Source organism: Canis lupus, chromosome X, assembly GCF_048164855.1.
Source record: "Canis lupus baileyi chromosome X, mCanLup2.hap1, whole genome shotgun sequence".
Classification (NCBI taxonomy): Eukaryota; Metazoa; Chordata; class Mammalia; order Carnivora; family Canidae; genus Canis; species Canis lupus.
Window position 1 is genome coordinate 22,487,175 of NC_132876.1, and position 12,962 is coordinate 22,500,136.

At 36.1% G+C, this 12,962-nt stretch overlaps 1 protein-coding gene across 6 annotated transcripts in view; it reads right to left on the bottom strand.

Annotated features, from left to right (window-relative positions):
- Positions 1 to 12,962, bottom strand: part of SLC25A14 (solute carrier family 25 member 14) — a 54,917-nt gene that overhangs the window by 34,640 nt on the left and 7,315 nt on the right. For all 6 annotated transcript variants that reach the window (XM_072817860.1, XM_072817856.1, XM_072817854.1 and 3 more), the window contains exons 4-7: positions 12,177 to 12,324; positions 9,240 to 9,334; positions 7,683 to 7,768; positions 2,708 to 2,803 (exon numbers count right to left, since the gene is read on the bottom strand). In XM_072817860.1, the coding sequence (XP_072673961.1) occupies positions 2,708 to 2,803; positions 7,683 to 7,768; positions 9,240 to 9,334; positions 12,177 to 12,324 (425 nt within the window). The remainder of the gene's footprint in view (positions 1 to 2,707; positions 2,804 to 7,682; positions 7,769 to 9,239; positions 9,335 to 12,176; positions 12,325 to 12,962) is intronic.

The following is a 12,962-nucleotide window of genomic DNA, read 5'->3' on the forward strand; positions in this document are numbered from 1 at the left end:
TAATTCTTACAATGGAGTCCGAAAATAAAATGTTACCAGTACCCATGTGACAAGCAAAGCAGGAAAAGAAAACACTGACAAAGAAGGCCATGTGTTTGAGGAAAAATGCAAACCTATTTTCTTGTTGAAATGAAAAAATATTCATGTATTTTAACAAGCAAATAATACATGGCTGTGTTAAAAGAATACAAACACAATGTACTTCACTTCTTTATCTTACATGTCTGGAGGATGTAAGCAGCCTGGATCATAAAAGTAGCTATGCTCCATTCCTCAAAATATTAGACATAGAATTACCAAATGATCCAGCAATCCCACTTCTGGGCATATACACAAATGAACTGAAATCAGAGTCTTGAAGAGATATTTGCACACCCATATTCAGAGTAGCATAATTCACAAGAGCAAATATATGGAAACAACCTAAATGCCCATTAACAGATGAACATATAAATAAAATGTGGTATATACACACAATGGAATATTATTCAGCCTTTAAAAAGGAAGGATATTCTGATACATTTGACAACATGAATGAACCTGGAGGACATTATACTAAATAAAGTAAGCCCGTAACAAAAACAGAAATATTGTATGATTCCACTTTACATGAAGTACCCAGAAAATTCAAATTCAGAGAGACAGATAGAAGGATGGTCACCATGGGGCAAGGGAAAGGGGGTAATGGGGAGGAGTTGTTTACTGGGTATGGAGTTCTAGTTGTACAAGATGAAAAGCATTATGGAGGCTGGCTGAATAACACTGTAAATGTACTTAACACTACTAAACTGTATACTTAAAAATGGCTAGGATGGTAAGTTTTATGTTATATGCATTTTACCACATTAAAATGTTTTTTTAAAAAATGTTTTTATTAAGAATAAAGTAACTATGTTCCCCTGACAAAATCTCCCTATTGTATTTATTGTTCTTTGTCTTTCCCTTAGCATTACTTTGTGAAAATTTTCTAGTTAGATCCATTTTCTGGTTTTAAATTAGACTAGTCAAGAAAGTACACCCTCTGTTATCAAAAAGCAAACCTCAAGGATCATTAATGGATGCTAAGATCATTAGGTGAAAGGTTATTAAATAATAAAATATATGCATGTTGTTAGAATGTCACCCTACAAATTACCCACTATTTACAAAGAGGGAAAACTTTTATCTTTTATGATGGTGAAATCTGGTGGACATCATCTTACCAAGTAATCAAATTCAGCATCATTAATTGTGCAATAACCTAACGTACTTATTGCTGTGATGCAGTATGAAATATACAGTGGCACCTATGAAGTTCTCTTATCAAAATGTTTAACAGTAATCTAATCAAGCCAACACATCTAACTTCCAGTTTGCAGGAAATACAGGGGAAATGTTCTATAAGAAAAATATCAGGTTCCCTGCGTGCAGCCTGCTTCTCCCTCATCCTGTGTCTCTGCCTCTGTGTGTGTGTGTGTGTGTGTGTGTGTGTGTGTCATGAATAAATGAGTAAAATCTTAAAAAAAAAGAAAACTGACCTGATGTCATCAATAAAGGAAATTTGAATATAAACTAGATATTAGATATTAGGGACTTTTTAACTTCCTTAGGTGTGATAATGGTATCATTATTATGCATTATTATGTAGGAGAATGTCCTTATTCTTAGAAGGAAATGCATAATGAACTATTTAGGAGAGGGCCATGATGTCTGCAACTTCCTTAGAAATAGTTCAGGAAAAAAAAAAAAAAACAGGGGCACCTGGGTGGCTCAGTGGTTGAGCGTCTACCTTTGGCTCAGGTCATGATTCCGGAGTCCTGGGATTGAGTCTCACATGAAGCTCCCCACAGGGAGCCTTCCTCTCCCTCTGCATATGTCTCTGCCTCCCTCTCTATGTCTCTCATGAATAAATAAAATCTTTAAAAAAAAACAATGAATGTGTATGTGTACATTTATCTGTGTATACTACACATGCATAGAGATAAAGCAAACTTAACCAGACTTTAACAGTCATTTAATCTGGGTAGGTAAGGTGTTCACTGTTGTTCTTTCAACTTTTCTGTATGCTTGAAAATTTTTATAGGAATTTGGGGGGAAATAACAAAGGAAGAAAAAAAACAAAGCTCTCTTCTTTAAGAGTCTATTCATGAATTTCCCATTCTACTCTTTCTGTATATTCTACTAGTAGTCCTCTTTAGTATTATAATATTAAGTGATTAAAATAAGATAAAAAGATATAGGAACAATAAAAAAGGAATATAGATATGACTGGATGATAATATGACAAAATGTTAACAGTGATTATCTCTAGCTAGTAAAAGTACTGTTTTTTTCTCTTTAAAGATCTCAGTATTTTATAGTACAATTTTTACTTTTTATAAGGTTAAAAAAAGTTGTTTTAGGTAAACAGAGACTATCATAAACATATATTGCTGTATTAGTATAAAACCGGTGGCATAATATATATTGAAGAACTAAATTCACTGTGAATTTAAGCAAATCAGAATGACTACCTCAAATAATGTAGTAACTTCTCTCAACCTCCAAATATCAGGCAGAAATAAAGACAACTGGAAAGCTTTGATCCTTTCATAGGTAATAGAAATTTCTTACCTTATCCTCTGGGTTACCAAGAATCAGTGAAAGATGACAATTCATAGGTTTATGGCTTTATATATGCAAATTATATGAAATGGGCATACAACGATACCAGGAAAAGAGTACTCACTCTCCACAGACCCCTGGTACCTTCTTGTTGATATATATCGATGAAGCTGCCAATCATGCTGCCTTGGAATAAGCTCCCCTGAGCCTGCATTCGAATCTAAAATAAGAAGATTCTTATTCTCTGTTTTAACAGAGACCAAAATAAGATGTTTCACACATTCAAAATAAAGAAAACAGTATTTGGGAATTATCAGAAATATTAGCCTGCTATTATGATAAAATTAATGACAAACTATATGTTTTTAAAATGTAATTTGTGTCAAAGTATATTTTATAGAGCAGCCCCAGTGGCTTAGTGGTTTAGCGCCACATTCCACTCAGGGTGTGATCCTGGAGACCTGGGATCAAGTCCCACATCAGGCTCCCTGCATGGAGCCTGCTTCTCCCTCTGCCTGTTTGTTTGTTTCTTTCTTTCTTTCTTTCTTTCTTTCTTTCTTTCTTTCTTTCTTTCTTTCTCTTTCTTTCTTTCTCTCTCTCTCTCTCCCTGTGTCTCAAATAAATAAATAAATAAATAAATAAATAAATAAATAATCTTTTTTAAAAAGTATATTTGGGATCCCTGGGTGGCGCAGCGGTTTGGCGCCTGCCTTTGGCCCAGGGCGCGATCCTGGAGACCCGGGATCGAATCCCACATTGGGCTCCCGGTGCATGGAGCCTGCTTCTCCCTCTGCCTGTGTCTCTGCGCCTCTCTCTCTCTCTGTGACTATCATAAATAAATAAAAATTTAAAAAAATTTTTTTTAAAATAAAAAAAATAAAAAGTATATTTTATAAAAATGATTTTCATCAGCCTTAAATTCCTTATACCTAGCCCATCAATTCTGGAGCTGAAAGAAATTTTGCAAAAACAGAGAGAACCAGTATTCAGTGAGGGTAGAAAATGATTCATTTAAAATTTGATTAGTTTAGTAAAAAATTAGAAACAATCCACATGTCTAAAAGCAAAAACAAAGGATTGGTTGCATACATTATGATACGTCCATTTAATGGGATACTATGCAGCCATAAAATTTTGTTGTAGACTATCTGTTGACACTGGAAAATGTCAGCAATTAATCACTAAACTGAAAATGCATGTTACAAAGCAGTATGTATGGCTATGTCATTTTTATTAAAAACATGTAACTTATGGGGTACCTCGATGGCTTGGTTGGTAGAGCATGAGACTTTTTTATACATCTTTTTAAAGACTTATTTATTTGAGAGTATGCACATGTGCAGAAGTGGGAGCAGGGGGAGAGGAAGAGAGAGAATTTCAAGCAGGCTCCCTGATGAGCACAGAGCCTGACATGGGGCTCCATTCCACATCCCTGAGATCGTGACCTCAGCACAAATCAAGATTCCGATGCTTAACCAACTGAGCCACCCAGGCACTCTGAGCATGCAACCCTTTATCTTGGGGTTTTGAGTTTGAGCCCCATGTTGGGTGTAGAGATTACTTAAAAATAAAATCTTTGGGGGTGCCTGGGTGGCTCAGTTTAAACATCTGCCTTGGGATCCCTGGGTGGCGCAGCGGTTTGGCGCCTGCCTTTGGCCCAGGGCGCGATCCTGGAGACCCGGGATCAAGTCCCATGTCGGGCTCCCAGTGCATGGAGCCTGCTTCTCCCTCTGTCTGTGTCTCTGCCTCTCTCTCTCTGTGTGTGTGTGACTATCATAAATAAATAAAAATTTAAAAAATTAAAAAAAAATAAACATCTGCCTTCAGCTCACGTCATGATCCCAGAGTCCTGGGATCTGGCCCACATCGGGCTCTCTGATTAGCAGGGAAACTGCTTTTCCCTCTCCTCCTCGCTTATGCTCTCTCTTGCTTTCTCTGTCACTACCTCTGTCTCTCTCAAATAAATAAAATCTTTTTTAAAAAAGCATGATACTATACTCTGCAAAGTAGCCTTTGAGAGGCACAAGAAAGTAGAGCTAATATTAAAAAGCCCTGTGAAAGATTTGGTACAATTTCCCACTGACTGAACACACAGAATCATAGTAGTTAGTCACTAAATACTAGTGGCCCAAATGTGGGCCTGATTTTCATGACATGCAACTCTACGCTTCAATAAATGTTTTTGGGAAATCCTGAGACAACAGTATGTTTTTATGTGGAATGTCAATTGCTACTAAAAGTTTTGAAATAAAAACCTAAACTCGGGCAGCCCGGGTGGCTCGGTGGTTTAGCACTGCCTTCGGCCCAGGGTGTGATCCTGGAGACGCGAGATCAAGTCCCACATCGGGCTTCCTGCATGGAGCCTTTTTCTCCCCCTGCCTGTGTCTCTGCCTCTCTCTCTCTCTCTCTCTCTCTCTGTTTCGCTCATCAATAAATAAATAAAATCTTTAAAAAAAACTAAATTCAATTAAATTGGAATAGAAGCTATCACAAAGACAAATGGAAACTACAAATATCCTATTCTAAATAGGAGACTTCTTTAAGGAGGTGATTCCTTTTTTTTTATTTATTTATGATAGTCACAGAGAGAGAGAGAGAGGCAGAGACACAGGCAGAGGGAGAAGCAGGCTCCATGCACCGGGAGCCCGACGTGGGATTTGATCCCGGGTCTCCAGGATCGTGCCCTGGGCCAAAGGCAGGCGCCAAACCGCTGCGCCACCCTGGGATCCCAAGGAGGTGATTCCTGAGCAGGGCTGGGACTAGGGCAAGGTAAGTGCGGCATTTTCTTCTGGCATAAAATGTAGGAGGAAGACTCAAAAAACCTCAGTAATCCAGACAAAAAATAATGCAGTATTTCGAAACATGAAAATGTAATGCACAGGAACACCTGGGTGGCTCAGAGGTTGAGCGTCTGCCTTCGGCTCAGGGCGTGTTCCTGGGGTCCAAGGATAGAGTCCTGCATTGGGCTCCCTGCGGCGAGCCTACTTCTCCCTCTGCCTGTGTCTCTGCCTTTCTCTCTGTGTCTCTCATGATAAATAAATTAAGTCTTTAAAAAAATAAAAAAGGGGGATCCCTGGGTAGCGCAGCGGTTTGGCGCCTGCCTTTGGCCCAGGGCGCGATCCTGGAGACCTGGGATCGAATCCCACATCAGGCTCCCGGTGCATGGAGCCTGCTTCTCCCTCTGCCTGTTGTGTCTCTGCCTCTCTCTCTCTCTGTATGACTATCATAAATAAATAAATAAAGTTTAAAAAAAATAAAAAAATAAAAAATAAAAAAGAATAAAAAAATTTATGCACAAAACCCCACAATGAACCAAATATCAAAACTCACTAAAGACAGTATCCAAAGGGGTGAGGTTAGGATGAGGGGAGTGAGATAAATTATACAAAATATTGGTATTTTATTCATCATAAATATTTTATATTCATTTTAGTTTTTGAAAAATATTGCATAAAAATGTTATTTCTCTTGATTACTGAGTTTTTTATGCCCCCTTCCATTTTGCATCCAAGGGGAATATCTCACTTGTCTCATTCTAGTCCTGGCCCTGTTCCTGAGCAGCTTTGAAGGATTAATTCATGATGCAAGAGGGAAAAGGCATTACAGTCAGAAAGAGAGCTACATATACCACAGCAAGGAAGCAACACATAGTAGATCCGAGAAATAGCTGTCCAAGGATATGTGAAAGGACTGAACAGCTCAACTGTGATTATAGATCCTACATTGGTACTGTCACGGTCTAAGTTTATGATTCTCCCCACCCCCACCACCGTCAGTCGTACCTAGGTGTAAGAAAGGAAAAAGTAGATTATAGTACTGGTCAATGGTTGTAATCGTACCAGGCAGGTGAGGACAGGAAATTGAAGCAAAGCACTTAGGTGATTAAATCAAGGATCCAGATGGATAAGAAAGGAAACTTTAGGAAGTTAAGTATTATTGTTCCTGAAAACGTCAAGTGTAATTATATTATAAATATTTTAGTTTTAGGATACAATCCTCTTCATAAATACTTGCTCTGTAAGTCTAAGGTGATATAAAAAATCCTGTAGCTACATTACTATCAGTTTAATCCAGAAAGATAATTTCATATCTTTTCTCCATCAACTGCCTTTGGTTTCTTTCATGTGTGCTGTTTTTCAAGTTACTCTCTCAGTTCTCAAAACTCTCTGAATTGCAATAGATCTCTCTTTCATAACCCAGTCACCTGTGGTTTCAAATAAATAAAGCATATGTCCTCTTTTTTCTTACATTCCCCAGATGTGAAAAACTTAGGACTCTCTCACATTTTATAATCATGTATTTAATGCTTTTAATTAATCATAAGTATAGATTAGTAACTACATAGAAAATGTGTACCATTTTATGAAATAAAATGACTACTGACGTTATTAAATGTTTCATCCTGTGTTTTGATAAAATGTGAAAAAAAATCCAATTACATTTTTAAAAATCAACTCCAGTAGCCATGCTGTTCTAGTTCTGAATTCGGACTATCCCAATACAATCCAAAATATAACATTTTAAAGCCAAATCTCACCCTTAATGGAAATATAAGTGAGCCAAGAAAATACAGATGCATTATAGACTAAGGTACCTCAATTAACTATTAAAGGAGGCTTCTCCAAAAACTACATTTTGATTATCCCTTTGTCTGGTACCCTAGATTACATACTAAGATTTGAAATGGGTGGGGAATATGCCTTTCTTCTGTAAAGTGGGGAAAGAACTATTAAAAACACAAATTCATTCTCAGATCAATTTTAGAAGAAGACAAATGGAAGTAAGGGTCTTGAAACTGACTCCCTTACAATTGCATAGTCCTTGGAAAGAATTGTATAGGGGTTCGCATACTCTAAAGACCAATGGATTCATGAATATCATAATAAATTAACTACTATTTTTATATATTATCCCTAATCCTAAACAACCCTATGCAATAAGTACTGAATTACCTTTATTTTACAAATGAGGAAACCAAGGCTTAAAGCAGTTAAATGATTTGCCCAAGGTTTTACAGCTGGCAAGTAACAAATGTGACTAAAGTTCATGCTCTTTTCATATCACATTGCATACATCCAATGCTACCAGACTGCTCTTACCTTTAGCACATCAGTGGGGTTGGCTATAGTGGAAGATATCACTCCTGACACTACCCCACAGATCATATTAATTAGAAGAGTTTCATCTGTAAAAAGGGAAAAAAAAGTCTGCTGGTATTAAGTACTAGTTTCAAAGAACAGAGTACACATCTATCAGAGTAAAGGAACCCTAGGCAGAGAAACAAACCACAAAGCTTATGAAACTGAAGAAACTCATATTTCTAGATCCCAAATCTACTGAAATATAAATCATTATTTTTTAAAGTATTTCTAAAGGATACTAGAACATGTCCTATTATTCTATATACAGCAAACAACTGCCAGTAATCTACATAAATTCAGAATGTGGTATTTCTTCAAACATTTCAAACACCTAAAGAAAATTCTTTCGTCTTTTTCTGTAGAATCATCAACTCCAAAGACTTAAGAACCAAATGTTAAAAAATTAAAACTAAGGGCAGCCTGGGTGGCTCAGCGGCTTAGTGCCACCTTCAGCCCAGGGCATGATCCTGGAGACCCAGGATAGAGTCCCACATTGGGCTCCCTGCATGGAGCCTGTTTCTCCCTCTGCCTGTGTGTCTCTGCCTCTCTCTGTGTGTGTCTCATGAATAAATAAATAAAATCTTAAAAAAAATAAAATAAAATGTTTAAAAGAATAAAAACTAATGCATAACAGAAAAAAATCAGCTAAATACTAATTTTGACTGACCTTGATATCTACTAGCTTCCATTTATTTAAAGAAGGTTTCTGTAGACAAGTATGAAAAACCAGTCATTTGAAACTAAATCCGTTCGAAAGAAAAAAAAAAGAAGAAACCACAGAGCATAATGTTCTAAAATGAAAATTTCATCTTCACCATGCCTCCTTACCATGAAGAGCCTACAAATAGAAACTAGGTAAACCCAAGTGAAGCATCTGTGAAAGGAAATTATTTTAGGAAGCAAACCCTTCAGAATCCTCAAAGAAGCTCCAGAAAAAGTCAATTTAGGACAATAAAGTAATTCAAAGGACATTACTAATCAAAAGGCTCTCCAGCTATCCCCACCCATGAAACAGCCCCAGGTCTTTGGTAAAATACCCATTTAGTACAGCATCAGGCTGGAAACACTGCAGCAGCAAATTTAGATACATAGGATAATGCTAAAAGTGGGTAAGGTGGCCACAGGTACAAAAAAATCTAGAATAGTTTAAAGTTACTACATCTAACAAAAGCTTATCAAAATTAGCAGATAGAGAATTGCTTATAACTGAAGTCCTTTTGTTGATGAGGACAGCATTAGTTTTCTGGACAAACCTGTCCATGGTCTTTCTGTGATGACCAGAAGCCTTTTTTTTTTCTTTGATAGTAAAAGGAACAAACTTAAAGAGTAGGTCCGTTTAACCCACTAATCACCTCTGCAAGGATTAATCCCAAGATCCCAAGTTAGTAGGAGCTCACTTTGTCCTTGTGATGACTATCACCCCCTCTCAGACATCCCATGATAATACTTCTCAGTAAGCATGATTTCAATGAACCCTTTCAGTATTATCGCAAAAGAGAATGAGTCTATACTGACCTTCTAAACGTTCTACAAATAATCTCTTCAAGCTTTGGTAAATGCCAATTTTGATGGTGCCATATGATGCCTGTCTTAGTAAGGCAGGAGCAATTCTGCCAAAAAAGAAAGAAAAAGTCAAGTATACTCAACATGTACTTGCAGATTATACATATCTAGTCTACTCATTTCCATTACTCACCTCATTCCACCCAACTATATCAGAATATGCATTTTTTCAAGCACCCAAGGAACATTCACCAAGAGAGAGCACGTTTGGATCATAAAACAAACCTCAACAAATTTAAAAGAATTAAAGTCATATAGAGTAAGTTCTCTGACCGTAATGGAATTAAACTAGAAATCAATAAGGAAAATCCTCAAACACTTGGAAATTAAACAACACATTTCTAAACAATCCATGGTTCATAGGAACTCTCAAAGGAAATTTTAAAAATACATAGAACTGAATGAAAGAAAATTTAACATATTAAAATATGTAGGATACAGCCAAAGCAGTGCTAAGAGGGAAATTTATGGCACAAATGCTTATGTTAGAAAGGAGTGAAAGTCTCAGGCAACCCTCTCAAGTCCCCTTCCCCTCCGGGAGCTTTGTACTATCACTTTACTATCACTCAATAAACTTTGCTTTGCTGCCCACCAAAAAAAAAAAAAAAAAAAAAAGGAGGAAAGAACAAAGAAGAAAAAAGAAGAAAGAAGGAGAAGGAGAAGAAAAAGAGGGACAGTTTCAAATCAATAATCTAAGTCCCTAACTCAAGAAACTGGAAAAAGAAGAGCAAACTAATCCCAAAGCAAGCAGAAGGGGAAGAAATAATAAAGAACATAAATTAATAAAATTGAAAACAGAAAAATAGAGAAAAATCAATGAAACCAAGAGATAGCTCTTTTGGAAAAAATCAGTAAAATTGATAAACCTCTAGCAAGGTTCAAAGTAATAAAAAGAGAGAAGACATAAGTCACCAATATCAGGAATGAACCAGATCAGCACTAAAAGAATAATAAGAGAAGACTATAAATAAATTTATGCTCATAAATTCAGCAACTCAGAAGAAATGGACTAATTCCTTGAAAACTACGAACTACTAAAACTCAAAATGATATAGATAAAAATATGGGAATCATCAAAAAAGATGAAATAGATAATCTGAATAGTCCCATAACCATTAAAACATTTTAATTCAAGGCAGCTCTCTCAGGTCTCTTCCTTTTTCAGGAGCTTTGCACTCTATCACTCAATAAACTCTATTACTGCTCAAAAAAGAAATTTTAATTCATAATTAAAAGGTCCCAAAAAAGAAATCTCCAGGCCCAGATAATTTCACTGGGGAATTCTACTAAGCATTTAAAAAATCAACACTAATCTTACACAATCTCTTCCAGAAAAAAGAAGAGAGAATACTCCCAATTCATTTTGCTAGTAATACTCTGATACCAAAACCAGAAAAAAGAATACAAAAAGTAAAAAACTACCAATATATTTCAGGAATTTAGATGCAATAATCTTTAACAAAACATTAGCAAACTGAATCTAGCAATGTAGAAAAAGAAGTATACACCAGTATTCACCTCATGGAGATTTTGGTGGGGGGGTTATACAGTATTATTTTTTTATTAAATTCTTTTCTATTGAAATTCAATTAATTAACATATAGTATATTATTAGTTTCAGAGGTAGAACTCAGTGATTCATCAGTCTTATATAATACCCAGTGCTCTTTACATCACATACCCTCCTTAATGTCCATCACCCAGTTATCCCATTCCCCCTACCGCCCTCATGGAAACTTTTAAAAAATCAACCTTACTTCCTTACAGTTGTAGATACATCTTTAATCTATCAAGGAGGTACTAAGCCAAGATTTCACCCTATTTAAGTTCTGCTTATAAACTGAAAACATTCTCACTCATACCTCCTTTGAGATTCTTCCAAATTGCCGAACTACACTTTAGTAGTTAAAAATAGAAAGACGACAGAAGCTTGGACGGTTATGATTTTAAAAATGATGACTAAATATGCCTATTTCTGACATTATTGCTTGCTATTAGAAAAAAATAATCTTGGATTATCCATGCTGATTAAAGAAAGGTAGAACAGCTGATCTATGATTCACTAGTTTCAGGATGTATCACTTGATTTTTTTTCTCTAAGAAAGCTATCTTTTAAAATGAAGTCCAACACAGGTTAATAATAAAATTGATGAAAAAGTAATAATAAAATTGATGTCCATTCTCTGAGCAGTAAATTGGCAACCTAGATGTGGGAGTGACCTAGGAAATTGGGAGCATATACATGACAAAATGGATGATAAAACACAAACCTACAGCTAATTAAAAGTTGACCAAAAAAGATGAGTCTCAGGACACCTGAGTGGCTCAGTGGTTGAGCATCTGCCTTTGGCTCAGGTCATGATCCTAGGGTCCAGGGACTGAATCTCACATCGGGCTCCCCACGGGGAGCCTGCTCCTCTCTCTGCCTATGTCTCTGCCTTTCTCTTGTGTCTCTCTCTTGAATGAATAAAAACTTAAAAAAAAAAAACGATGGGTGTCTAATTCTGCATTTTATGTTTAAACTGCCAGAATAGCATTTCTTTAAAGAGGAATATATTTTAAAGAACTGAGTATTTAGCAATTCAGGAAGAATATCATGGAAATGCACAGTTAATTGGTGCTGCTATTCACAGTGGCTATCGAGGACTCTCAGGAAAACAGGAGAAAGCCACTGCTGCAATGAGATATCCATTTTAAAATGTATCACTTAAAGCCAGATGAACAAAAAATCCAAAGCTCAAGACCTACAAGCAAGTGAAATATAAACTGGTAAGTTAATATTGAATTACAAGTTGGAATGAATACGAAGGGCACATACTATCAGCTGAAATACATGGCTTCTTTAAAAAGTATTTCTATTCATGATGTAAAGAAAGAACCCAGTCTCACCCAGAATACAGAGCCAATACACCTTCTTCTTTATAGATTCGGAACAAGGCATGAAACATTCCTCGGTATTTTATTTCTTTGAAACGGACATCAATGCTTTGGCCCTGAACTTGAAGTCGCGTTTTGGTCAGATCCACAGGGAAAGTTCCTGTGAAGGGACACACTGATTTATATGTTTTTCCAAAGAGTCATAGTTAAAATTTTGGCCAAATTTCAGCCAATGACAATTTTAAAACATAAGACTAAGGCCTTTTTATAACACATAGAGGGTATCTCTACTAGGAGTACCATTGTCAAGAATTGCATGTGGTAAACTGAAATATACTGTACTGTATCTAGGCAGTAGAATTTACCCACAGTATAATTCAAACTGTGATGTAATAAAGTGCTTTACAATAGTCTTAATATACTGTAAATACAAAATAATTTAAATGATTTTTTAATTTCATCTGTAACATATAATTTGGCATTTGTCTTTTCCTCTGTCCCCCATCTCATCTCATTTCTTCTTCATAAAATCTCCCCAGATTTTCACAAAGATAGGAATTTCTGTTCCAGGTACCCTTACATAATATTAGAAAGTTTTGTGGTTTTTTTCCTCTTTTATCTATTTACAAGAAACGAATAGTTCCCTGATATTATGAAAGATAATGGCAAAGTCCTATTTGGTCTACTCATCTTGGTTTGCAGGTAATTTGGGACTAATACCAGCAGGGTGCTTAGGAAATTTCTTCAACCAACTTCTTTTATTATATCAACACACAGAAGTGGCCATTATATTAACAA